Here is a 25,934-nt window from a genome sequence, read left to right on the forward strand (position 1 = left end):
TCTCTAATGCAATGTTTGTGCCTTTTTTTTGTTGTTGTTTTACTTAACTTTTTTTCCGACTGCTTTGGACGACTGACCACATGTTAAGCAGCAAATGAACTGAATGGCTGGGCTGATTTGGCAGATGAGTTATAATGGACTCTTCTCAGCACTTTGCTTGATGCTGGCCTTCTATGCATTGGGTCTCACCTTGTTGTCTAATGTCAAGCTCAGGAAGGACGGATTGTGTTCTTGGTGGTGGGTATGGTATCGGAACACTTGAAACCAAATTGTTGCACTTACGGACTACTGTGGAGAAATGGAAGTGTGCCCTTGATGTGCCTGAATAAAAAATAATTAATGAGGTTTGGCTGCTTAATCTTTTATAATGCCTTTATGATTACAGATGGAGGTCCTGTTTAAATCATGCATGCGTCTATGTTAGTTTTAGTCTTACCCTGCATTCCAATCCCCATACTTCCCTATTTAGTATGCCAGAAAAAGATATAGGATGTCCCAATATATGCACGTCAATTGTAGTATGCTGAAAATACCTAGATGCCCCATTAACGCCAAATGCAATTTTGAGTATTCGTCTTTATTCTTGAAATTTCTCGACATAATGAAAAAAAAAATCTTCCTTATCTGATTAGTTTTTTCTCTCCCGTGGCCCTAAAACTCTTCTGTACTTTAGTATGTAGTGTAGTAAAAAGAAAGTATGTGATTTGGAACGCAGGGATAGTCTACGACAGTGTATTGACGCTAAAACAAACAGACTACTGTTAGAATGGAATTCCCAAACTGCAATGGAAACATTTGATCAAATTAAAGTTCTACATGAGTATCTGAGTGTTGGCCTAGCCAGCCTAGTCTTTTGGCCTTTAACTCAAACACATAGCAGAAACGGCTCATGGAGCGTTGACTATTTGCATTCATAATAAAATGGCCTAGAAGTCTACAGTCACGCTACTAAACTACAGTTTTTTGTGGAATGCACGTTGCAGAATTTGGCCCACTGTGTAAAAACTAAACACACAGGCCGAATAGGACACAGCACTTGGGGGATAAACTTCCAAATTATCCGGCAAAATTAAAGTTTGACTCAAAACCTAACGATGACATGCTTTATGAAACACAGCTGTTTTAGAATTTTTAAGGTTTTGGCTTAAAAAATATTTTGCCGATTTATCGGGAAGATTTGATCCACTACAGTTCATCTCGACGCAAAAAAAAGTAACTTGCCATTTCAGGTTTTTGCAAAAAATAACAAAAACACAGCGAATGTTTAGGATTGCAGTACAAGCATTGTGCCACTATGAACTCAGAAACAATTAGGGAACAATGGTTAAAAAAGAAAATAAACAGTGTTGTAAGGAATGCGATGGTTGGATTGAGACTTTTTCATGGACGCTGCCTCCAGTTTGTGTGAGGACACATCGCCTCATCCACATCTGATGCAATGTCATCCTTTGACAAGCAACAGCGTTAATTTCAAGTCAACTTTACTGTCAATTCTTATAGACATGCAAAACATAAGCATCGTAATTTCGTTTATCTCCGACCCATGGTGCAATAGGAACAATAAAATAGAGTAGAAAAAGATGACGATAAACAATATTTACAGCAAATGAATTCTAAATACTAACTAGTGTAAGGGTACACAATAAATGGGTATATAAAGAATAGAATAGAAAGTAAGAAGTAGATCAATTAAATTGCAATGTGCAATGTGATGAACAATATTTACAATATGTGCAATATGCAGTCAACTGGATGTACATTTTAAGGTATTCTGATATGCAGGCTGAGTATAAATGAATAGATTAAGAGAATTGGTTCAGAGTTCTAAAGTCCAGAGTTCATGGGGGCAATGGGAGGGGGGTTGATAGAAAACTCAACTAACAATCAATATATGTATATTAACTGATAATTTTATGAGATTAACAAAAATTAAACCATGTGATCTAAATGTTCCTTATTCAGAGACAAACACAGGGACTGAAAGGAGGAGTTTATTCCCAGAGAAAGGAGAAGTGTGTATCTATCTAACACAAAGGACTACTGTTAAAACCTGAATCATCTGACTAACAAAAGAGATAAAAAGTTATATTCAAGGTCAGAAAAGGCTAGAGGCATAGTTACGTTTATTCCGCATTTACGTCAAGCCTTGAGAAGAAATGATTGGATGAACAGGAACGCAAGACAGAAGACCAGCCAATCATTAGACAATATCTATATATGATATAGAGCTGCTTTATCTGACTCTGTTTTCTTGACTTGTCCTGTTATCTCACTTCAAATAAACATCAAGCCTGAGAACTGTTAACCTTTTTCCTGTTATCATTTTCAACCTTCCATAAATCCGAAACAACAAACACAATTTATAGTTATAAGGGTTCACAGTCCAGTGTTTGGTGGGAGCAGAGGAGAGGGAAGGGAGAGAGGGGGAGAGAGTTAAGCTTCCTGACAGCCTGCTGGATGAAGCTGTTAACCAGTCTAGTGGAGCCGGCCTGGAGGCTCCGGTACCGTCTCCCCGATGGCAGGAGGCTGAAGAGGCTGAGTGAGGGGTGGCTGGGGTCACCCACAATGCTGGTTGCTTTGCATTTGAGGCCGGTACTGTAGATGACCAGAAGATAGGGGAGTGGTACCGTCAAGCATCCTTCACTGTGCGCTGCAGGGTCTTGTGGTTGGCAGCAGTGCAAGCTCCCATACCACACATATCACCTGATATCCAGTCTAAATGTCCTAATTATCGAGCTACTGTGTAGAGACTCAGGTTGGGCTGCACCCTCCGTCCAGGCTCCCTCATTGATAGGCCATGATCTATAACATGGTCCCCCACACTGGCCCTAATGTCATCATGTATGTTTCTCTGTCTGTTGCATTCTTTTTCCTTGTCCTCCTGCCTCTCTCTCTCTCTCTTGTCCTCTTCCTCTTACTGCCTCACAAAGGAGCTGAGCTCACCTGAGGTCTGTGTGTGAGGGTGTGCTTTTCTAATTTTAGTTGTGTTTTGTATTTTAAAGGTTCTGTTGTGAAAATATTTCAACAAGAATAGCATGAAGGACGGAGTTTCCAGTCAAGATGTTTAGTTAATAAAGTGATATTTATTTCACTCAAAGCAGAATAGATGTCTCGTACAGTTAAACGTGGATGGACCTAAGAGTGTGTGTCCAACCGAGTTGAGCTCTCAGAAAAAGGCGCTTAGACAGAGTGCCAATTGTGACAGTTGTACATCTTGTTATGTAATGATGTACTTCTCCATCTGCAACCTTTCTCTGTTCTGTGTTTGTATGTGCTTAAAGGTCAGTCAGAGTTCCCTGAAAGTGTCACTTCTTCTTCTGTTGACAGACAGCCGTAATAAGACTGTCTGGGGATTCAAACTCTCTCAGTGATTTTTCACTCAATCTAGGGCCTGCTGATTTAAAGCTATTATGTGTAATATGTGTAACATGAGCGGGCATCTCTAAAGGTTCATTTTCTCTACAGTTCAGTAAGCGAAATGGTACTTTTAGCTAACTTCCTGTCAGTGACTGCACTTAGCAGTCCCCTCCCTCGTCCCTACGTCCCCACATTAATGCACTGCGGTAGACTGTTGTGGAAATGTACCATAATATACCTGTACATCTAGCCGAATGAAGAACACAAAACATGTTCAAGTATTTAATCTTGCAAGGAGAGAGAACATACAGAGAATGGTCAAACATTCAGTTGCAAACTGTGGTAATGTATCCATCAATGAAATTTATTGTGTTTATAATACTTACTGCTCAACATTAACACTAACCTTTGTCCCAGTAAACTTAAAAACCCAAGGAGTTTCCACCACACAGATATATGGCCTGCTCGTGTTCACAAGGTCAAAGGTCCACGAGAACTCGGGAAGGAACTGCAGATTGTGCATCGACTCCCTACACATATTAGCCAGGCTGTGAACTATTGCACCTGCATCCTCTGTGTAACGCACACACATTTTTACACACATGTACTCCAAAACGCAGCACAAATATATTGCCAACAGAAAAGTCTACAGGTAAGATGGAGGCTCCAAAAGAATACATTTTGTCATATTTAAATTGTTTAACATAGGGAGTATGGGGTTACCTCTTTCTTTATATGTCCATGGGTTACCTAACCATTGTTTGTGATGTCATCTGTTGCTATGTTGCACTCATAGGTTGCACTGAGGTACAACGAAAACTGTAAAGACCAGAACAAAACAGCATTGCCACCGGGCAGAAGAGAACGAACAGCTCATTTTGAACAGTTCATCTCGAGCTGTGGACTTTTGCTCATTGTATCTGTAGAGGTGATTCAAATACATCAACCCCCACTCTGTGACTGACTGCAGCTTCACCACTATGTATTTGGACTCTGACCCTCACCCAGTAAAGCTCAAATCAGCTAAATATGTGCATAGTGTAAAATTATAAACTGTCTATAATCACAATCTTAAGCACAAGACACAATATGTAGCCTAATTTTTAGTCACACACAAAGGAAGAACTGGGCTGTATTTTGGAAGAGCTACTGATCTTAGATATGGCCTGCAGTTACCACATAGGCATGCTCGAGCAGCTGGCCCCAAGGGGAAGTTGAGCAACACATTTACATGAGTGAGAGCATAAGACCGGAAAGCAACCGTTTCACCATTCTTTCAACAGTCTTACAACAGGTTGGAAAACATAGAACTTTTCGATTCTTACTTCAAGACTGTCAGGCAACGTAAAGAAATAAACATTACATCTTTGCTTTGTTTTTGCTACATATTTTTAAGTGAAAAAACTCAAGTTAAAAGTCTGATTTCTATATCTAAGGCTAAATACTATTAATGAGCATAAAGAGCTGCAAAAATGAGCTGAAGACAAATAAAACAATAAACAATACTGTTATGTAATGCTGACAATCGAAGCCCCTCCATTAACTTCAAGAAGGAGGACATAGGATCAAGGACAGGTTTCTTTTTCAATTACAATTTGATGTATTTAAAATAAATCAATAATTGTGGTGTTGAAGGTATTTAATTTAGTATGCCTGCAAGAATTCAGCACACTATGTATTTGAATGTCTTATTGACCTAATTATTAAAATAGCAAACTTCAAAGGCCAACATCCATCCAGCTTTATCCGTATTAAACCAATCGTGGGACTTTGCGTTAAAATAAACGAATCTCATTGGTTCTATATTCTGACAGGTGATGAAAAGTATAGAAGGGGAGGGGCTATGGTGGGGCGGGACTATCATCACGTCACAAAAGTGACAGGTGATGAAAAGTATAGAAGGGGAGGGGCTATGGTGGGGCGGGACTATCATCACGTCACAAAAGTGACAGGTGATGAAAAGTATAGAAGGGGAGGGGCTATGGTGGGGCGGGACTATCATCACGTCACAAAAGTGACAGGTGATGAAAAGTATAGAAGGGGAGGGGGTATGGTGGGGCGGGACTATGATCACGTCACAAAAGTGACAGGTGATGAAAAGTATAGAAGGGGAGGGGCTATGGTGGGGCGGGGCTATCATCACGTCACAAAAGTGACAGGTGATGAAAAGTTTAGAAGGGGAGGGGCTATGGTGGGGCGGGACTATCATCACGTCACAAAAGTGACAGGTGATGAAAAGTATAGAAGGGGAGGGACTTCCGGGGGAGGGGCTATGATGACGTCACAAATCTGACAGATGATCAGAAGTTTATAAGAGGCGGGACTTCCGGGGGCGGGACATCAAAAAGTGACAGGTGTGATGCAATAGATTGATGGAAGGGGGCTCTGTATTTCTCTCTCTTGGGGGCCACTCACACTAGGGCCGCGGCCCGTGCCAAAGTTCATTAGCATACTAAAGTCTAACGTTTGGCTAGTGTGACCACGCCATCCGTATTCCAGCACGGAACAGCCCCTTGGCCCACCAGAATTGCCCACCACTTGGACTTGTAGCTACTTAAAATGTGTGAGAATTAACGTGTGTGTAGGCCTAGGTGTGGGCTAATAAAAGAGGGAGAGAGCTAAATAGGTGAGCGCAGAAAGCAAAGCAAAAAGGTTTTCGTGTTTTACTCACGTTCGTCAGATGATTTTTTTCTTTTTCCTCCCGTCAGCTGTCATAATACTGCCTTTACGCATGGCGGTGGAGACGAACACAAAACAACACACAACGGGACTCCGCGGCCCGGTGATAAGGAAACAGTAGCCTACACTAAGGTTTAACAAGAAACTTTATAAAGACACTTAAAAAAACGATCTCTGCCCATACAAAAAGTTCTGACTTGGCTTTGATGGAGCGATCGATGTGTATAAAACCATCCGGTACGTATGGTCTGATGATGGGCCGTTATATTAATAATAAACAGCGTGCTGCACAAATATGAGACTGTCCACCGACCTATTACGTCAAGGCTACATTTAAAAAAAAACAATAGCTTAAGGATTCTCGTTGCTCTAATGTGGAAGTGGAATATATGATGCAAATTTGGCCGGATGAAAATATTCACAAACAGTCGTATAGCCTACAAGTAGACTATGCTCCAAATCCTAAACGCGCACGGTGACGTTGGCAAGGTGCAATCGTGCCCAGGCCACAAGCAGTGTGAGCACGGGCCTGCGGGGAGGAGTGGGGAGGGGGGAATCGTGCTGAATCTTCCTGCAGCACGGAACAGGCCAACGGCACTAGTGTGAGTGGGCCCTAAAAATGTCCTTAAATATGTCATGACGGGGTCACTCTTTGCTGCACGTAACATGTGTTGGAACTAGTGACCACTCCGCGGAGTTTTCTTGCTATATTGATTGAAGAATAAACCTTTTGCTTTTACAACGTATCACTGTGCTTGAATTTCCTCACTACAGTAGGCTACATTTTCCATTTAATAGATTTTTTTTAACAAAATAATTCAAATAAGTGCAATCAAATTCGATTTAATTTTCTTTGGGTAACCAATATTTTTTTTCTTATGTAGGGAGGTATAGGTAGCCTACTCCCTTCCAGTTTGTGGCGGTAATACACCAAGCAGTAGTTTGTCAACCAGCAATAAACAATAGAAGAAGGAGGAGGAGGAGGATAGTTTCCACTATACCCTCCCTCTTTATATGTCCATGCCTCCACCCCATGGTCTGGTGTTCAGAGCAGCAGCCTTAAGAGAGGAGAGCAGGAACAGCAATGGAGGAGAACAACCACCATGAAGAGCATGGGACCAACAACGTACAACGACCCACCACACAAGCTGCAGGCTCGCGCTCTCAGGTCAGTGCTCATGACACAAAGAACGTTGTAGTTAACCGGCTCTACATTAGCCTTGTTTGGTGCGGTGTGGGAGAACTCAGTCGTAAGCGTGTTCTGTGGTGCCAATAATAAATGTCCGATGCCTCCTTTTGAGTGCTGTGACCCATTTATTTGAACAGGTGCATTCTCACCGTAGCACACATTCCATTTCCATTCATGTAAGGTATAGTTCATTAATTCCCATCGATTGGTACAGAGCAAACAAATATGGTGACACGGTACAAAACGGTTTGCTTTACCCAAAATACACACACCTGGCCGTGCCCGGTGATTACCTATATGCTTTCAGTTGAGCCCAAAGCTCCACCCAGTGGTCACACACAAAACTACATGTCACCAAATAAAACAAACAAAGGAGTAGAATAATGGCTCCAACAAACGTCTTTATTTCTCAAGTGACCCCTTCGCTAGACAGTGTCTTTAATCACACGGCTATACTAACTAAATGAGACCTAATCAATTAATTGAAGCAAATTGTTTTTAAGTAGGCTATGCAGGCTTACTGATCTGTAATGCTTCATTTTCCTACGGTACAAAATAAATCTGCCAAGGTTGGAACCATAGATACATAAAACATTACATACGTAGTCCTATATCTATGGTTGGAACTTCCTAAAAAAAACAGTTGGAACTTCCTAGGTAAAAGACAAAGGCCAAAGTTATACCCAGGGGGCAAAGTGATTTTATGGGCATGGAATGTTGTAAAATGTTGTTCACCACAAATTATATGTAGGACCTTCAAGGATCATGTAGTGTCTGCCGTTATGAGACATTGTAAAAGGTAATTGTTTTAACTAAGGAAGAATATTTAAATGAAGTGTCATATCTACTGTTGCTAAAAGCTGGAAATGCCTCTCTGTCTCTCATGCAAGGTTACAGGAAATGTGAATTGTCTACAGTTAGGGTCAAGGGCAGTGGTGTAGTCTAGCTTTTTGTAGTGGGTATACTGTGATGATTCCCTCCTAGCCTCTTCTTGAATATGCAGCATAGCATTTGTACATTAAACATATGGCTTACACCGTGGTTAGTTTACACTTTTGTTGTTTCTGCATTAGGTGCAGCAAAGGCAAACACATTTTACACCTTAGCCTGCCTTTAGAAACACAAAGCTTAGGATTTCTATTCCCAAATGAAATTGGGGGGTATGGGGGTCTCCCTCAGATTTCTTTTATATTAAAATACATTGTTTCCCACCTTCTGGTGACTCTAAAATAGATAAACACAAGTCTGTTCTAGATCCCGGCCCTTCTAGGGGGGTCAGCCCCCCCGGGAGATCCTTTTTAACCTTTTTTAAGTGAAATGCATGAATCTGGTAGCCTGGCATTCCCAGACCTGCCACTAGGCGCTGGCAAATTAAATTTGCTGCGCGTGTTGGTCTGGACACGCTCCGTTGAAGCTTTATCAAGAAAGCCAGAAATCTGGCAGGCGCGCCAGAGCCCCTTATATGGTACTCTGGGGAGGACGTAACCGGATGACGACAGTGACGTGCATGCGACGTCGAAGCCGTGATGGTAAACATCAACGATGGCTGTGGATATGTTGTGTGAGTTTGAGACTGCTTTGGCCTCGACCCTTAACGATTTGGAAGACGGCACTCAAATCTTTCATTAGCAAGTAAGTGGAATGTTCTATTTTGCCGTCCGACAACGGCAAACGTTTAATTTAACAGTTTAACAGCTGTTCGCTAAACGAAAGGGGCTTACGTCGCCTTGTGCATCGCTCTGATTGGTTGTAGTGCTATCCAACTGCGTGCAGTGGCATTTGAAATGCACGAGTAGGAGCCGCCCCTTGAGTTGGAAATTACTATTGATCGTGGCCAGACACTCTATCGTTCAAGACATCAGGGTCTGGATTTCCAGGCTATGAATCTGGTGCACTTTGAGAGGAAAATTAAGAGGCTTAATCTGAAGAATTGTGTGAACAAAGAACTTGGAGACACTGGGTCGGGTGAATTAGAAGCCATTGAAGAAAGACACTTGGATTTTCCATAAAAATATTAATTTAAAATAAAATATTATGCAGAGTCCTCTGGGTTGGGCTTGGTGCTCCTTTTCTTTTATGGAACATATTTCTCTGTAATATAGTGAATGCATTTAAATGCAGTGAGAGGAACGAAGCAGAAGAACTCTGTTGTCCAGCTACTGTATCTTTTTTTTCCACAGACGAGGCTGAAATAGGCTGTAGACTATACACAGTGCATGGGCAACTGAAGTCAGCCCCATTTCCATTTTTTTAAAATAAACTCAATACACACTGTGCTTGGACGTGAACGTGACGTGATCAGTTAACCTCGGATTACCTCCCAGATGAACTGATTCAATTATTAGGCTATTAATTATCTAGACTAACACACATTGTATTCCAAATGTTTTTGTATGATACATTACATTTGCATAATATGATGTTAATATCAAACACACAGGGCGGGGGGCCTAAGCAACCGCTTCGCTTATGCCTCGGGCCGGCTCTGGTTTTCTTTCATGTTCAGTGCATGAGTTGACGGGGTGAATCAGTCGCCACCTAATAGCCTATGAAAACTGCACTGATGATCCGATATTGAAGTGCTCGCAAAAGTTAATATGAATTTCAGACCGGTTATGCAAACTGAGAATATTACTTTTTCCTCATTGGGAGAAAATAAGTCCCTGCTCCGACAGCACCGTGCGCGTCTCCCGAGGGGACTACTGAGCTGAATGTTGCGTCGCGCTGCCAGTATTTTCGGGTTGGACATCGCCCTTTCTTTTACCCAACAGTCCGCAATGAAAAGGGCCGTGGGCAGGGGCGTAGCACCAAATTCTGGGCCCCTATACAAAAAGTCCTGATGGGCCCCCTGAAAAGCGGTCTTACAATACACATGTCTCTCTGAGCCAGACAACTCCACAATATTTCATCTGATGAATGACCAAATCATTACTTTTACCGGTGTTTCCCCCATAATATGTCTTAGTCAAGGTGGTCACTGGGCAGGGTCACAGGAGGCGCGGCGCAAAGCGCGGCGGCGAAAATTTTGGGGGTATTTTGCTCAAAGATGCCAATGCGCACTATAGAAATAAACAACTGTTTATTTGAATACAGATGTGCAATTTTGTTTGCTATGTGCAAGTATAATTTTACAGACAGTACAAAACACAATTAAAGAAAACTTCTACTGTTTTTGTGCAATACTATGCAGACACACTAAATACAAATAATAGACCATACACTTGTGTAGGCACATCAAGTGCAAATTAAACTTTTTAAAGTTCCTTTATGGATGGGGGGCTGTGATTATTGTGGACAATAGGCCTACTGTGATGCGATAGCCTATAATTAATTAATGGTTATTATTAGCCTACTTGCTTGATTTCTTTTTAAATACAGGTTGTTTTGGAACATGTCTTTCCCAATTTAAAACATAAAAATAAAGCAGCATTGAAAATTCAGAAAATAAATCTTGTTGGCCTACACTAGCATGCTGTTCTACAAATAACTCAATAGTTGAAATAATAAATACAATGTGTTTTCCCCTTAAAATGTCGAAATGCATTGCAAGCACTTCTTTAAACTTACTGAAACTTGCATGGGCCATCACTCTCATGTATTCATCAGACTTTTCTTTGCGCTGTCTGAGCTGATAGATAGGTTGTGTTGCCACAGTGATGTGGAGTCTTAAACTGTCCTAGCTTTGCAAGCACTTATTTCTGTACAGCTAAATATCCCCATAGAAACATCGCTGCGTTTATTTTCGCCACCAGTTCAATTCAATGTTGGCTTGCTCCTGCTTACTCTCCCGCATACATGGCTTAGTCATGCGCAGGCCCCTGATCTCCTTGCAAGGGTCAGGGGCCTATCACGAGCCAGTCAATTATTTCTTTTTTTGGAATGGCATTGTTCAGGGCCTTCAAAGATCGGGGCCACACATTTAGCTTAAAAAAAAAAAGAAAAAAAAAAAAAATGTATGGGCCCCCCTCTGCCTTGGGCCCCCCCACGACTGTATCACTTTTCTACCCAGTCCGTCGGCCCTGGCCGTGGGTAATGCCTGGTACCGCATCTATTATAAGTCCGTTGCGAATTCCACAGGGACACAGCGCACGGGTTGAATTTATGAATGAAAGTATGACAGTTGAGTTCTGTCACTATCGAAATTGTTACGTATCATTTCGCATTTCTTAGTGGGCATACGGAAATGCTGGAGCTTTCTTAGTGGGTATAGTCATCACTTTGCGAAAGGCCGCGATTTGCGGTAAATAAATGTGCACATGTGTCTCCAAGCGTTTCTCTATCAGCTGCTCTGTGTGTATGTGCGTGTGTGCGGCATTGCGCACGTGACCGCGACGCACGTGACTACGGCATACACTGATAGGCCTTTCACACCAAAATGAACCAAGAGTCAGTTCCAGGCTGGTGTTGGGGTCAGTTCAAAACTGGTTACAGCCTTATCCCAGTTATGAACCGGTTGGTTTCACATCGACCGGGGACAGCCATGGAGCCGGCAAGAGAGCAACGTCATGACGTCACTGTAAACGTGTGTACGTCGCCCGACGCCGCTGCTCTTGTGGCTAACGCTAAAGCTACCGCTAGCTTTAAGCACAACAACAGCGGCGAATACGTCTTATTTTTACACGTGTTAGCTCTCGCTTTGCTTTCTTAACCAAACAGGACCCATACAGCGTATTCTCGCCGGTCAATTTGATCGCTACGTTCGGTAATTATGTTATGTTTACGTCTCGTAGTAGCGGTGTTTTTAAACATGGCGGGCATGAGGTTTTAGTTGGTCTGGTTGGTCAGGATAATCCCTCCCCCGGCCGCTGGCGCAAGCAGTTCACTTCAAACCCTGCTCAATCCTGGGGTATGAGTTGAACCGGTTTTTACGGCCCGGAGCAGGCTTTCTGGCGGTGTGAAACCAAAACACTGGCTCTAACTCCGAACTAGCCCAGAACTAGCGCCGATTTTGCGGCGGTGTGAAAGGCCTATGAGAGTAATCGAGCAGGAGCAATTCGACATTAAACTGGTGGCTAAAATAAACCCAGCTCTGCTCTATTGGGATATTTAGGATGCAGGTACAAAGTTTAAGACTCCACATCACTGTGGCAACACAACCCATCTGTGTTAAACAGCAGAGACAGCACATAAAAGTCTGATGAATGCATGAGAGTGATGGCCTAGGCACATTTCAGTAAGTTTACAGAAGTACCAAACTGTTACTGTCTTTGGCATTTGGAGATATGCATTTAGTTATTTACAAGGGGAAAAAACATTGTATTCATTATTTCAACGATTATTTTGAAAACAGCATACTAGTGTAGGCCTACAAGATTTTTCTACTTTTTCAATGCTGCTTTATTTTTAAATATTTCAAAACGACCAATAACCTCTGTATTTAAAAAGAAATCAAAACGGTAGAAGTTGCACTTTTCTTTAATTGTATTTTGTACTGACTTCATGTTTGCACAAAAGTTGTATCTGAACATAGCAAACAAAATTGCACAACTGTAAGGTCAGTGTCTGTTGTATTTTTATATTCAAATAAACAGTTGTTTATTTCTTTAGTGCGTATTGGCATCTTTGAGCAAAATAGCCCCAAAATGTTCTACTGTCCTCTCTTTGATAAACAGTCTAATGGCGCTTTTCCACCGCACATAAATAACTACTCGACTCAACTCAACTCAGCTCAACTTGGTTTTGGTAGCAACATGGGTCATTTTCCACTGCAAATAGTACCTCCTGAATGTGGGCGGGGTCGTCATACAAAGGGGCAGAAAGCCGACTCCGGAGCCAAGTAGCAAAGCAGAAATTACGAGCAGTTGTACTATTAACTGAACCAACCACCAAAATAAGGACGTAACATTATTAAGAAATACCCCCCTTGCATCTGTTTGCTAAAAGAAGTAGAATATTGCTACGGCCATTCAAAGGGAGGATTGGTGTCAGCTGTAGGGAATCCAGGATGCATCACGTACGCTACATCCCTATGCATGTAAATACGAGCATGTTTAAAGGTCACATATTATGCTAAATGCACTTTTTAAATGTGTTCTAACATATCCATGTTAGAACATGACGGTGTGCCTAGAGACTGCCAAAATATAAAAAAAAATAACTATCTCTCCTTTTCTCACTCTCCCCCTTTCTGAAACCCCCACCCCTCCCCCCCCCAATATACTCCAGTCAGAATTCTCCCCGTTTCTGACGTCAAAAACTGGAAAGCCAGAAGCTTCCACTGTGCCCACACCCCTTTTTTCAAACAGTGAAACTGAAAGAAATTTTTTTATTGGTATTTTTGCCAGACTGGTGTATAGCTATTAGCTTTGGGGCAAGCATTCAGCTTTTACTCATAAAAACATATTTCTATCCCCCACACCAGTCTGGAAATGCCTCGTTTTTAACAGGACAAAGGATTGGAAGTAAATAGTGTAGAAGTCAACTTTGAAGATCATTTTTTCACTGATTTTAGTGGTATTTTTAGCCGGTAGCTCCCGAGCTAGCTTCGCAGTAGCCACCATCTTTTGCAGCATTTTTATTGTGAACATGCCGTTTCCATTAGCTTGGAAACGGCAAGTCAGTGCATCTGTATGAACAGTAGTCTTTCATGTAGACAAGGATAGGTCATGTCAAACTGTTCAAAGTGCGTTACTAGCACTAGACTTGGTTCTTCTCATGGGTAGGCTAACTGTGCTAACAGGCCGAGCAAATACGTCATCATTGTTTACAAACAGACAGAGGGCGAGGCGTATCTGGCTTCGCTTCCGGACAGGGGGCGGGGGCAGCTCAAAGATTGTATATTTACGAGGGGAGCTGCAGCTCTTTTAAAAAAATAGGCCATTGTGAGATTAGCTGAACATCAGCATAGTACAATAAATTATCTGAAAGTTTTTTTCAGCAAACAATTGAAGAAAAACGTATTAGGGACCACTAAGACCATATAATATGGTGTATAATAGAACCGAAAAGTGTATAATATGGGAGCTTTAAAGTAACATCCCCAACAACCAACACAACTGAGAGAGCAGGACCTTGGTTCTGCCTTCACAGATCACATGTGGGATTCAGTCCTGGATCAGATACACTCTACCTCCATGTGCGCCCGACATGCTTTTGTGCAATTTAAAGTAGTACATCGTATCCACATATCTAAAACTAAACTAGCTCGTATGTTTCCCGATGTAGACCCGACCTGTGATAGCTGTAAGAGCGCACCGGCATCACTCTTTCACATGTACTGGCTATGTCCCACCTTGACTGGGTTCTGGTCATCAGTTTTTCATACAATTTCTGAAGTACTTCAGCATCAAATCGAGCCGAACCCTTTCACTGCAATTTTTGGCATTGCTCCCAATTCTGGCTTGCCTAAGGTGAAGCTAAAGGTACTGGCCTTCACCTCTTTGCTTGCTCGTAGGGCTATCTTGCTCAAATGGAAAGATCCTGCTCCTCCCTCCCACTCTCATAGGATTAGAGACATTATGTCATGTATGAATCTGGAGAAAATTCGTTGTACTGCCTATGGATCTGAGACTAAATTTTATAGATTGTGGCGCCCCTTCCTGGACTACTATGATAAACCGACCACAATGGTTGAGGAGTAGCTTCCCCCCCCCCCCTCTTTTATTTGATTTTTTTTTCCTTTCATATTGGTTGTTTGTTTTTGTTTCTTGTTGTGTGTGTGTGTGTGTGTTTGTGTTTGTGTTTTGTTTCTGTTTTTTGTTTCTTTGACGTTGTGTATTGCTTTGTGTGTTGATTTCTTAATGCAGGACTGTTTGTGATTGGGTGGGATATGTTCGGGAGGGAAAAAAAGGGGAAAAAATTAATAATCCATTGTATTACAGCTGTTGGATACTTGTTGTGATTTAATAAAAAAACCTTTGAAACAACCAACACAACTGGGTGAGCTTGGCGAATATATGGACATTTCATTATGTTTTTTGATCTGTGATGCAAATCAAATGAATGAGAGCCAGAGAATGCTGTACGCGGCGAGACAAAATACACTCAAAGTCCCAGAGAGCTTGGGAGTAAATATTACTAAATGAAGCCGGTAGTCTCTGGCCAATCAGTGGCCGGTAGTCTGCCGACGTCACCTTTTTAGCATCGGCTCAGCTCGCTTGGAACCTAGAGAGAGGCAATACCAAAAAAAGTCGGTAGCAGGGACCAGGTACCATGATATTGCGGTGGAACCGCCAAAAAGGCGAGTTAAGTCGAGTTGAGTTGAGCTGATACCATACAGTGGAAAAGCACCATAAGCAGCCACTATTACCCCTGGATGTGTAGGGAGGATAGCAGGATGTGTAGGGGAGGATAGCATGCTGCATACCACAGGGCACAGTTGACAGGAAGTGTTGTCTTTCATTTGTAAATGACGGTCCCAGAGTCTGGAAGAACAAAATCTATTCAGTAAAACTAGAGACTATTGATATGGAAATGAACCATAATATACCTGTATATCTAGCCGAATGAAGAACAGCATAAAATGTTCAATTATTTATTCTGGCAAGGAGAGAGAACATACAGAGAAATTATCAAACATTTACTTGCAAACGGCATCAAAGCATTTATGCAGTTTAGAGGAAGAGATGAGTTGTTCTAGAGCAGTCCGTCATCACTTCGTCAGTTCATCTTCCCTTAACAGTAAAATTCCATTCCACTGTCTTTTTTATTTCCTGCATTCTTTGTCAACACACCTAAAAGTTGTGGGCAATGTTGAAGACAGGATGTGTGGGGAAGTTAGCAGGATGTGTGGGGGAGGATAGTGGGATGTGTGGGAAAAATAGCAGGATGTGTAGGGAGAATGGCAGGATGTGTGGGGAAGGATAGCATGCTGCATACCACAGGGCACAGTTGACATGAAATGTTGCGTTTCATTTGTAAATCAAGTTCCCAGAGTCTGGTGGAAGAATGGAGAGACACACAATCCAAGTTGCTTGAAGTCCAGTGTCAAGTTTCCACAGTCAGTGATGATTGTGGGTATCATGTAATCTGCTGGTGTTGGTCCACTGTGTTTTATCAAGTCCAAAGTCAACACAGCCCTCTACCAGGAAACGTTAAAGCTTCTGTCTCCTGACAAGCTTTATGGAAATGTCCATTTCCTTTTCCAACAAGACGGTGTCAATACCTGGTTGGCTGACCATGGTATTACTGGGGTGGATTGGCCAGACAACTCTCCTGACCTGAACCTCATAGAGAATCTATGGGCTATTGTCAAGAGGAAGATGAGGCACACCAGACCCAACAATACAGACGAGCTGAAGGCCACTATCAAAGCAACCTCATAACACCTCAGCATAACCACAGGCTGATAACCTCCATGCCATGCTGCATTAAAGGTCACATATTATGCTAAATGCACTTTTTAAATGTGTTCTAACATATCCATGGGTCCACGGTGTGCGTAGAGACTGCCAACATATCAAAAAAAATAACAATCTCTCCTTTTCTCACTCTCCCCCTTTCTGAAACCCCCACCCCTCCCCCCAATATACTCCAGTCAGAATTCTCGCCGACTATTACGTAATAGTCGGCACAGCCACATCCCCATATTTTCTTTATATGTCCATGCTTCCCCCCCCAGAAACGTCCACCGTGCAGTAGTTTATGATAACCCCACCCCCCCATTTCTTATTGGTCCACGGCCCCGAGATCCGATGGAAAATTTTCCGAGCGACAGCCATGTTGTTTTCCCCGCTAAGCGACAAGATGCCCTTAGTACAGCCTGAATGTTACATACACCAACACAGAATGCTTTTGCTCATACTCCACTAATTTATCTTAACCACAGCAGTCTATTAATGCCTCGTTTTTAATAACACAACGGATAGGAAGCTACCTGTGCTTTTTTTTAAACGGTGAAAAGCAATGATTAGGTTGATGATAAAGGTTCAAAGCAATGATTTTCATAAGGTACAGGGATGAGGGTGTGAAGTAAGAGGGTAATTATAATTATATGGATATATATATATACTGATTGTATAGATATGTATGTATATAATATGGATATATTGATTGTTTATAAATATAAATATAGATATATGCATTATATAAATATATAAAATATAAAAAATGTTTAGTATATTAAGTTGTATGTAATTGGCAAATATAGTATCGCCAATAGTACAGAGAATATAGATAAGAGAAGCGAATATAATTGTTGTTTTTGTTTTTATTTTATTTTTTATTTTATTTTTATTTTTATTTTATTTTTTTATTTAATAAATATTTTGATTTTTTATTTTTTTTTTAAGGAAAGGGGTAGGATTAAATAAGTGTATACTTCTTCCTGCTCCTTTTCAGGCATATTTATTGTATTTCCATGCTTTTCATTTTCATTTTGTTTTGTATGTGGATGTCTGAAATAAACTAAATCAAATCAAAAAAAAAAAAAAAAACTAAAATAATAGTTTTTATTGGTAGTTTTGCCTGACTGGTGTATAGCTATTAGCTTTGGGACAAGCAACCAGCTTTTGCACATAACACGCTGTTTATATTCCCCACAGCAGTCTGAAAATGACTCGTTTTTAACATGACAAAGGATGGGAAGATATTCCTGTAGAAATCACACTTTGAAGCTACTGTTTTCACTGGTTTAAATCGTCTGAGTCTTATTTTTAGCGTTAGCGCCCATGTAGCTTCGGTTGTAGCACCAAGTTTTGCTCCTAATACACTAACTTAGCTTTCCCCTTGCAGTCTACTAATGCCTCGTTTTTAATAACACAACGGATAGGAAGCTACCTGTGCTTTTTTTTAAACGGTGAAACTGAAATAATAGTTTTTATTGGTAGTTTTGCCTGACTGGTGTATAGCTATTAGCTTTGGGACAAGCAACCAGCTATGGCTTAGCTCCGGGTAAACACTGTGTTCGCAGTCACGCAGTGTCTCTCTAGTATCGCGAGAGCACGGCAGAGACGGTGGGAGAGCCCCATGGACATATAAAGAAAGCCCGGCAGAGAGGTGGGAGGGGCCAGCCAGATCGCACAAATATAGGTCATCCTGAAACCAGAGGACAATCAGGGTATAGAGGCTTGCTACAATAAATGATCTGAACGGGTTTTTCAGCAAACATCTAAAAAAATAAGTATTAGGGACTACTTAGACCATATAAAATTGACAGCAAAGTGCACAATATGTGAGCTTTAATGCAATCATTCATGCAAAATAAGATCCCAGACCAAGTATTGAGTTGAAATAAAATATATTGTTTTTATAAATATATGAAATTAATGAAAATACTTCAAATAAAAGGTCAACATTTTTTTATTAGGAATAATTTTTTTGATTGGCCTTATGGAATATTCTAATATCGTGAGATGCTGGATTACAGAATCCTGAAAAATTAAAGACAATTTCTGAAATATATCACTTCATGTCTAATACATAATATATGGCAATTTCACTTTTTGAATTAAATTGCATAAATATAATGAGCTTTCCCAAGATATTCTAATAAACAGGTGTGTGTGTGTGTGTGTGTGTGTGTGTGTGTGTGTGTGTGTGTGTGTGTGTGTGTGTGTGTGTGTGTGTGTGTGTGTGTGTGTGTGTGTGTGTGTGTGTGTGTGTGTGTGTGTGTGTGTGTGTGTGTGTGTGTGTGTGTGTGTGTGTGTGTGTGTGTGTGTGTGTGTGTGTGTGTGTGTGTGTGTGTGTGTGTGTGTGTGTGTGTGTGTGTGTGTGTGTGTGTGTGTGTGTGTGTGTGTGTGTGTGTGTGTGTGTGTGTGTGTGTGTGTGTGTGTGTGTGTGTGTGAGGTATATTATTTTTGTATTCAATAATTTGGAGTGAATGGACAAAGTGTGGCAGCTGATAGCCAGGAGGGATAGTAGAAGGTTAGAATGAACTGAAGGTCAGAACAGTGGATGCTCATGTGGGGTGGGGAATGTCTAACCAGGGGCTAATGAATAGGCTCCACTCTTTACTGACTGGTTTGGAAACTCTCAATACATTTCAGACCTTCTAACCTGTCCCATGGTGAAGGAGCTCTGACCCAGCTGTAATATTTCTGTTATCAGAGAGACAACCTGCTGATTTACACATTTGTTCCATTCATAAATCTGCCATTGCATCTATGAGCTAGATGCTAGGGATTTTTTTTTAATTATTTTAACTATGATTGTAAAATTTCAGATCATCACTATGTGATATAGCACACATTAATTTTTTAATTGGCAATCCGAAATTTGAGTTCTAATGTTCTGAATTCAAACAGTTCAGGGCCCGGTTTCCCGATAACGTCCTCTCTTAGCGAGCTACGAAGACTCCTACGTTATGACTTACCAAAGTTGTTTACCTCTGTAGTCGTGGTTCCCGAACGGTGTCTTAGGAGAAACACTCCTTACGTCGTTCGTACACTGCTGAAATTGTTTGCTCCGAGTTCGATTATCCTGCTCATTTCATGCGCAGCTGCATCTGTATGCTGTCTAATCAAATCTACCTGTGCACTTCTAGTGTAATATAAAGTCATACATTAGTTTGTTGAATCATCATCTGTGTTTTGGAACTCTTGTTTTATAATCTAAGTATCTTTAAGAACACTAATCACATTACTTGGTGGGTCAGTAATGAAACTGAAAGTAGATATAATATCGCCAATAGCCTATATAAATAAAAACAGATGGCCCAAACAGCGTCCAAATGAGCTAAAATCCTAAGTACAATAAACAGTAACATGGCACACTTATTTTAAGGTAAGCTGTAATTGATTATTCATTCATTTTTTCGCACGTTTACATGTTTTGAGGCGGAGGATCCGACACACTCTGCCCGGCTCAGCTGAGCTGGTATGGAACACAGTGCGGAGGTTCTAGTGTTAACCATGGTCGAACATACTACCATAGCCTATACTGATTTAAAAAAAATATATAGAAAATATAGAAACAGCGGAGGAGATGAAGATTGTTTACAGCAATTATTTTCATCATGAATGACTTGTGGCAGTTCCATGCGCAACAGGGATGTCACTCGTGTCCGTTTTACGCATCGTGCTTTACGGAAGGAAATGTGGGGGTTTGTATCTCCGGCGATGCCACAGCGATCGCAGGGACTTTCACTTGTGTCATTAAACTTATAAATCTGACTGTATTTTATATCACAGGAACACAGCGATGACTGTATTTAATAACAAACTGATAAAAACGATCCGACTGTAGACTATAGTGTATCACGTAAAGTATTTTCATATTGACGGACATCGCATCCATTCAGTTAATGCTGATTGTCAAGTCAGTTAGATGACTAAAAAGTAGGCTACTTGTTCATATAGTTTGAACACTTTGTGAATCAGAGTTAATGGTATTCTGCTAAAATATATATTAGCCTAAGCATACTATACGTGATATACACTATACAGTTGGATCGTTTTGAACAGTTTGTTATTAAATACAGTCATCGCTGTGTCCGTTTGATATGAAATACAGTCAGATTTATTAGTTAAATGACACAAGTGAGAGCTGAAACATCCCTACGGTAGAGCTAAGAAGACTCTGAGGGAGCTCCAGACCAACCTTACCAACGTATGACGTACGAAAGAGATTCGTAGCAAAGAACGTTTCGGGAAACGGGCGAAACATTAAGTAGGAACTCTAAGTAGGGGTTACGAATGACATAGCGTTAAGAAGGCTCTAAGAAGACTTTCGGAAACCGGCCCCAGAGCTGTTACGATAAACCTATGTATATTTGTGTATATGTGTTGCTCATAAGAATTGCTGTGTTGCTTAAGCCATCACAACCTTACTCTTAACATTACCGACACCAACAAAGAAATATAGAATAATTATGATATCGGAGTCGGAAAGTATCAGTATCGGCCGATATCCAAAACACAGATATCAGAATCGGATAGGAACTAAAAATAGTGGATCGAGGGGGCGCCCTTAACTCAGTTGGTAGGGCCCTCTCCCCCCCCCCCATGGGCCTCGGCCAGCAGCGGACCCGGGTTAGATTCCAGCCCGTGGTCGTTCTCTGCATGTCACTCTCCTCTCTGCCCCATTTCAACTCTGTCTCTACACTAACAATAAAGCATAAAAATATAAAAAAAAAAAAAAAAAAAGTGTATCGTGCATCTCTACTATACACTATTTGGCAGGGCAGCTGAACAAACGCACAATAACTTTTCTGTTGTCTCCCGTTCTGAGCGAAGCATAAACGGTATGCTACAGCGTGGAAGAGGAAGTCAGAATCCGTAGCAACCCGATCCCCACTTTCTACATCCGGGTAGCCTGAAGCAAAGATTAGGGACTCCCCAGGTGGGATCGCTTGGAAAATGTTGATTGAGTGGAAATATGTAGTTAAAGGTGTTTTAACCTTTTTATTGATAGTTGTAGAGCAGAGAGGAAATGGGGAGAGAGTAGGATGACCTGCAGTAAGTGGCCTGGGTCAGATTAGAACCTGTGACCACTGTGATGAGGACTGAGCCAATATGGTATGTGCTCTACCCACTACACCACGGAGGAGTGCCCCAAGCTTTGATTTTTTTACTACATTTTAATATCACACTTTTATTACGAGAGGCAAAATAAATAGTACCTCAACCTCTGTACTCTGTTTCCCTATCCCCCCTTTACACTGGAGCGTTAAGAAATACAGCAGCAGTGTAGCTCCGAGCTGGCTTCATATGTGGCGGCTGTGGCGAAGTGGGTAGGGCGGTTAACCCTCAACCACAGTCGAGCCACTTGTATGCTCCTTGTCTGTGCTTTTTGTCTTTTTTTAAATACTTATGTGTTTTAATCGTGCTATATGTTCATGCACCTTTATCTGTTTCTGTATGCTTCATATTTTTCACACATCACCAACCTGTTATGTGCTGGAAAAATTATTGTGTCATTTTAATTGTCTGTGCTTGTGTCATTCTGTTTTTGTGCTTATGTGTTGTATTTTTGTATTTTTGTATTTTCTTTTTTTAATGTTTCTTTTTTTCTTTGTACCTGCCAGGGACTACAGATGAAAATTAGCCTGCATGGCTAAATCTGGCACATTTACATGTTGAACTTTGGTGCTCATGTTTATTAATGTGCACTGTCCCTTTTTAAATAAAGAAATCTAAAAAAAAAAAAAAAATCTAGAGGGTTCAATCCCCGTCTACCCGCCACAGGTCGAAGTGTCCCTGAGAAAGGCACTGAACCCTAAATAGCTCCCGATAGGTAGCCTGTTCTGTTTGTGAATGGGAACAGGTCTTCCTTGAAAAAGAGTATCCGGTCTCAATGGGATTTACCAGTGAATAAAGGTTTTAAAATTAAAAAAAAAAAAAAAAAAAAAAAAACATCTCACTAACTGTCTCTTTCGCTGTGTTTGTCTGTCACTACAGAAACGGAGTGGAAGAAAGAGAGTCAAACCTCACCGCTGTCAACACTGTGACCAATCCTTCACGACATCTGGAAGTCTAAAGACTCATTGGAAAACTCACAATGGAGAGAAACCGCAAAGTTGTGACCAGTGTGGAAAAGCTTATTCCAGTCTGCGTAAACTTGATACACACAAATGTATTCACAGTGACAAGAAAACATACAGCTGTGACCAATGTGGGAAAACCTTCACTTCACCACGTCGATTAAAAATCCATTATTGCATTCATACTGGGGAAAAGCCACACTGTTGTGATCAATGTGGGAAAACCTTCAGTGAAGCAGGTAAATTAAAAAGCCATTATCTCATTCATACTGAGGAGAAGTCACACTGCTGTGATCAATGTGGTACAGCGTTCAGGCATTTATACACCCTAAGAGTCCACCAGCGTATCCACACTAAGGAGAAACCGTATAGCTGCGACATATGTAGGAAAACCTTCAGCACAAGCCAACAAGTACAGTCCCACCGACGCCTTCACACTGGAGAGAAACCATACAGCTGTGACCAATGTGACAAAACTTTCACTCAGTTAAGTCACTTTACTACTCACCGTCGTGTTCACACAGGAGAGAGACCATACAGCTGTGACCGTTGTGACAAAACGTTCACTCAGTTAAGTCACTTTACTACTCACCGTCGTGTTCACACTGGAGAGAAACCATACAGCTGTGAAGAGTGTGGAAAGAAATTTGCACTGTCAGAACACTTAAAGAGCCACAGACGTATTCACACTGGAGAGAAGCCGTACAGTTGTGACGAGTGTGAGGCAGCTTTTACACAGTTACATAGTTTAAAATCCCACAAATTCACTCACACTGGAGAGAAACCACACAGCTGTGACCAGTGTGGGCTAGCTTTCAGGCAGTTAGGTACCTTAAGAGGCCACCAACGTACTCACTCCGTGGAAAAAAAACACAAATGTGACCAGTGCGAAAAAGCTTACACCACACGAGGTGGTCTAGTAAGCCACCGCCGTGTTCACACTGGAGAGAAACCGTTCTGGTGTGGACAATGTGGCAAAAAGTTTGCTCATGCCAACACCCTTAAATCCCATCAACGCAGCCATGCTGCATCGCTTTGAATATCTCCATGAGCCAAGCTAGCTGCTGTTTCCCCATGTCCACATCCTGACAGCTGTGTGTTTATACCCTGAGCTTCTCTACTAGTTGAGAGTGGACTAGTCTGGCTTAGCGGAAGTAGACAGTTGGACTAGACCTTCCGACTGTTTTGATTAGAAAGCTCCTCCCCTTCCTCCTAAGCACCCGGCATTGTGGGGAAACAACAAAGTGTGTGTGAAGCACCAATGGTATCTAGCTGCACACAAAGACACACGTCTGTGCGTTACGGTGATGACAATGAAAGATCACCTGAAGATCAACTTTAGCCGAGTTGATATAAAGTACGCTCGTAGTTACAATAAGTTCAGCAGCTAACTGCTACAAACAAGCATAAGAGAAAGCTTCTCTGCTTCAACTAACTCTGCAATAAAGGAGTGGGATATTTTCCAAGTATTTTCTCAATTAATCCATAAGTTGAGTATGCTTCAAAAATGACTTATTATAGTTCTGTTGCTTGTCCCTGGTCAGCTGAATGTGTCACCAGCTTGTTGTTTACTTTTATTGCCAATCATTTACCCCTGATTAGTTCTTTTTATATGATGAAGTTTACTTAATTTTCTATGATATCACATGTATTATGTCTTTGTATTCTGCAGTATTATAATTCTTCAATATCCATATTCACCTGTTTCATAAAATGCCATGAATAACTGTATATGCATGTCACTTATATTGCTTAGCAAGATGTAACAGTTGCAACAGGGAAATCCTGTATGATAAGTAAGTGTGTGTGTTTGTTTGCAGAGGCCCTGCGTTTGTTAACATGTAGAAGGTGCTCTTTATTAATTGTTTTGCCAATGTCCCCTATAGTCTGTGCAGGCAAATCGTGTGTATTGTGTGGCCAAAATACGACCTCATGAGATAGAGCTTTTCATTTTGACCATAACTTAGTTGAGCAGTGCAAACTCAATGGATGGATGTACTGTATATTCATGTGCCTTTTATTTGCCTCTCAACTCTGCTTTATTCATGTATGATTTCAAAAGCTCAGTTTTTACAGGGCTTTCTGAGGTCGATTACAGTTTAATGCAATAAACAACGAGTATTAGTGATATCCAACATGTTGAAGTCTCTTATTGCTTCAACCAAGATACACGGAGTCTAGAATGTTCCAAGGAGAAGAGGTGGACTGATGTACATGTGTTTGTATGGAGTGAAATAAAGATTTTTAACTCTGGCTCTATCCAACATCTACATCTTTCGTTTTTTCAAAGAGATGCACATATAATTAGACATATTGTGTGTTGCATATTGTACCAAGCCCTTAGTGTCTCCAGAGGGAGCTGTGTCTGATTAATGTCCTCCAGTGATCAAGTCCAGTGGCGTGGACGGGTAGACCCAAAGTGGTGCTGTAGCACCTGCCCTTTTCCCCTGGCCCAATCAAGTGCCCTTTTGAAAAAAAAAAATAATAATCTGATTTTTTTTTTTTTGCCGACATCTTTAAATGCTCAATGATTTAAAAACGTTTGACAATAATGCCCCAATACATATGCCCCCCCTCCTCCTCTGCACACACTTCCTTTGTGAACGTGCAGAGTGGACACAAACGGAGGCGCGTTGCAGCAGCAGTTCACAGCTGCTGCACACACACACCTTTTCCCCGGCCAGCCCTGCCCCACCAGCGAGGTAACACATTAATTGAGTCAAGAGTGCCAAGCTATAACTTGCATTTATTTGTCTCTGTTTTAAAGTAGCCTCTATCCTGTGTGTCACCGAGTTGAGTACCCAACTCCCGTCTCTCTCCTCGGTCCCTTCTTTTTAATCAAAGGGGAGGTGTCCCTATCCAGAGAAAACTCATGGGAGGAGCCTACCAAGAGAAACACATGAACATCTCCCTTTATCGCCCTCTCTGTTCCCCTTCGTAAATACACCCTGTCACTATCATAACTTACAAAAAATAACCAACACTTCCTTTGTTTTTTCACAATAAACCCACATTTTCTCAACCCAACCGGAAACCAACTTTACTCAATCTGGACTTCAAATTAAAACAGTTTAACACATAAAATGTACGAACGAAACAGTTTTATCACATCTAATAGCCACAATACATAACAACGGCCAGCAACATACCGGTAACTTGTTCCGCTCGTGCTAGCTGTTAGCCAGTTATCTGGTTGATGTCATCTGAAAATCTGATTGGCTGATGTCACACGTCAGTCAAATGTATTATCCAATAGGAGATGGCAGCTCCAAACTACACACACACACACACACCAAAGACACAATAGTCCCTGCAGGATTTGGTTTAGGAACTGCCTAACCTTTCTATCTT

General features: G+C 41.3%; 1 protein-coding gene across 1 annotated transcript; it reads left to right on the plus strand.

Moving 5' to 3' along the window:
* The first annotated feature begins 7,086 nt into the window (after positions 1-7,086).
* LOC307268678 (uncharacterized protein) lies at positions 7,087-24,776 on the plus strand. Its single transcript, XM_080051411.1, has 2 exons — positions 7,087-7,204; positions 22,501-24,776. Exons 1-2 carry the CDS (start codon positions 7,121-7,123, stop codon positions 23,620-23,622), a joined length of 1,206 nt encoding a protein of 401 aa, XP_079907537.1. The 5' UTR covers positions 7,087-7,120; the 3' UTR covers positions 23,623-24,776.
* The last annotated feature ends 1,158 nt before the right edge of the window (positions 24,777-25,934 follow it).

The sequence above is a fragment of the Ammodytes marinus genome (assembly GCF_949987685.1).
Source record: "Ammodytes marinus genome assembly, chromosome: 22".
NCBI lineage: Eukaryota > Metazoa > Chordata > Actinopteri > Uranoscopiformes > Ammodytidae > Ammodytes > Ammodytes marinus.

Bases quoted from the DNA above. Each gene is read 5' to 3' on its own strand.
- LOC307268678 (XM_080051411.1), top strand. From the start codon at position 7,121: ATGGAGGAGAACAACCACCATGAAGAGCATGGGACCAACAACGTACAA. The intron at 7,205-22,500 runs GTCAGTGCTCAT...CTGTCACTACAG, and splicing joins CTGCAGGCTCGCGCTCTCAG to AAACGGAGTGGAAGAAAGAG.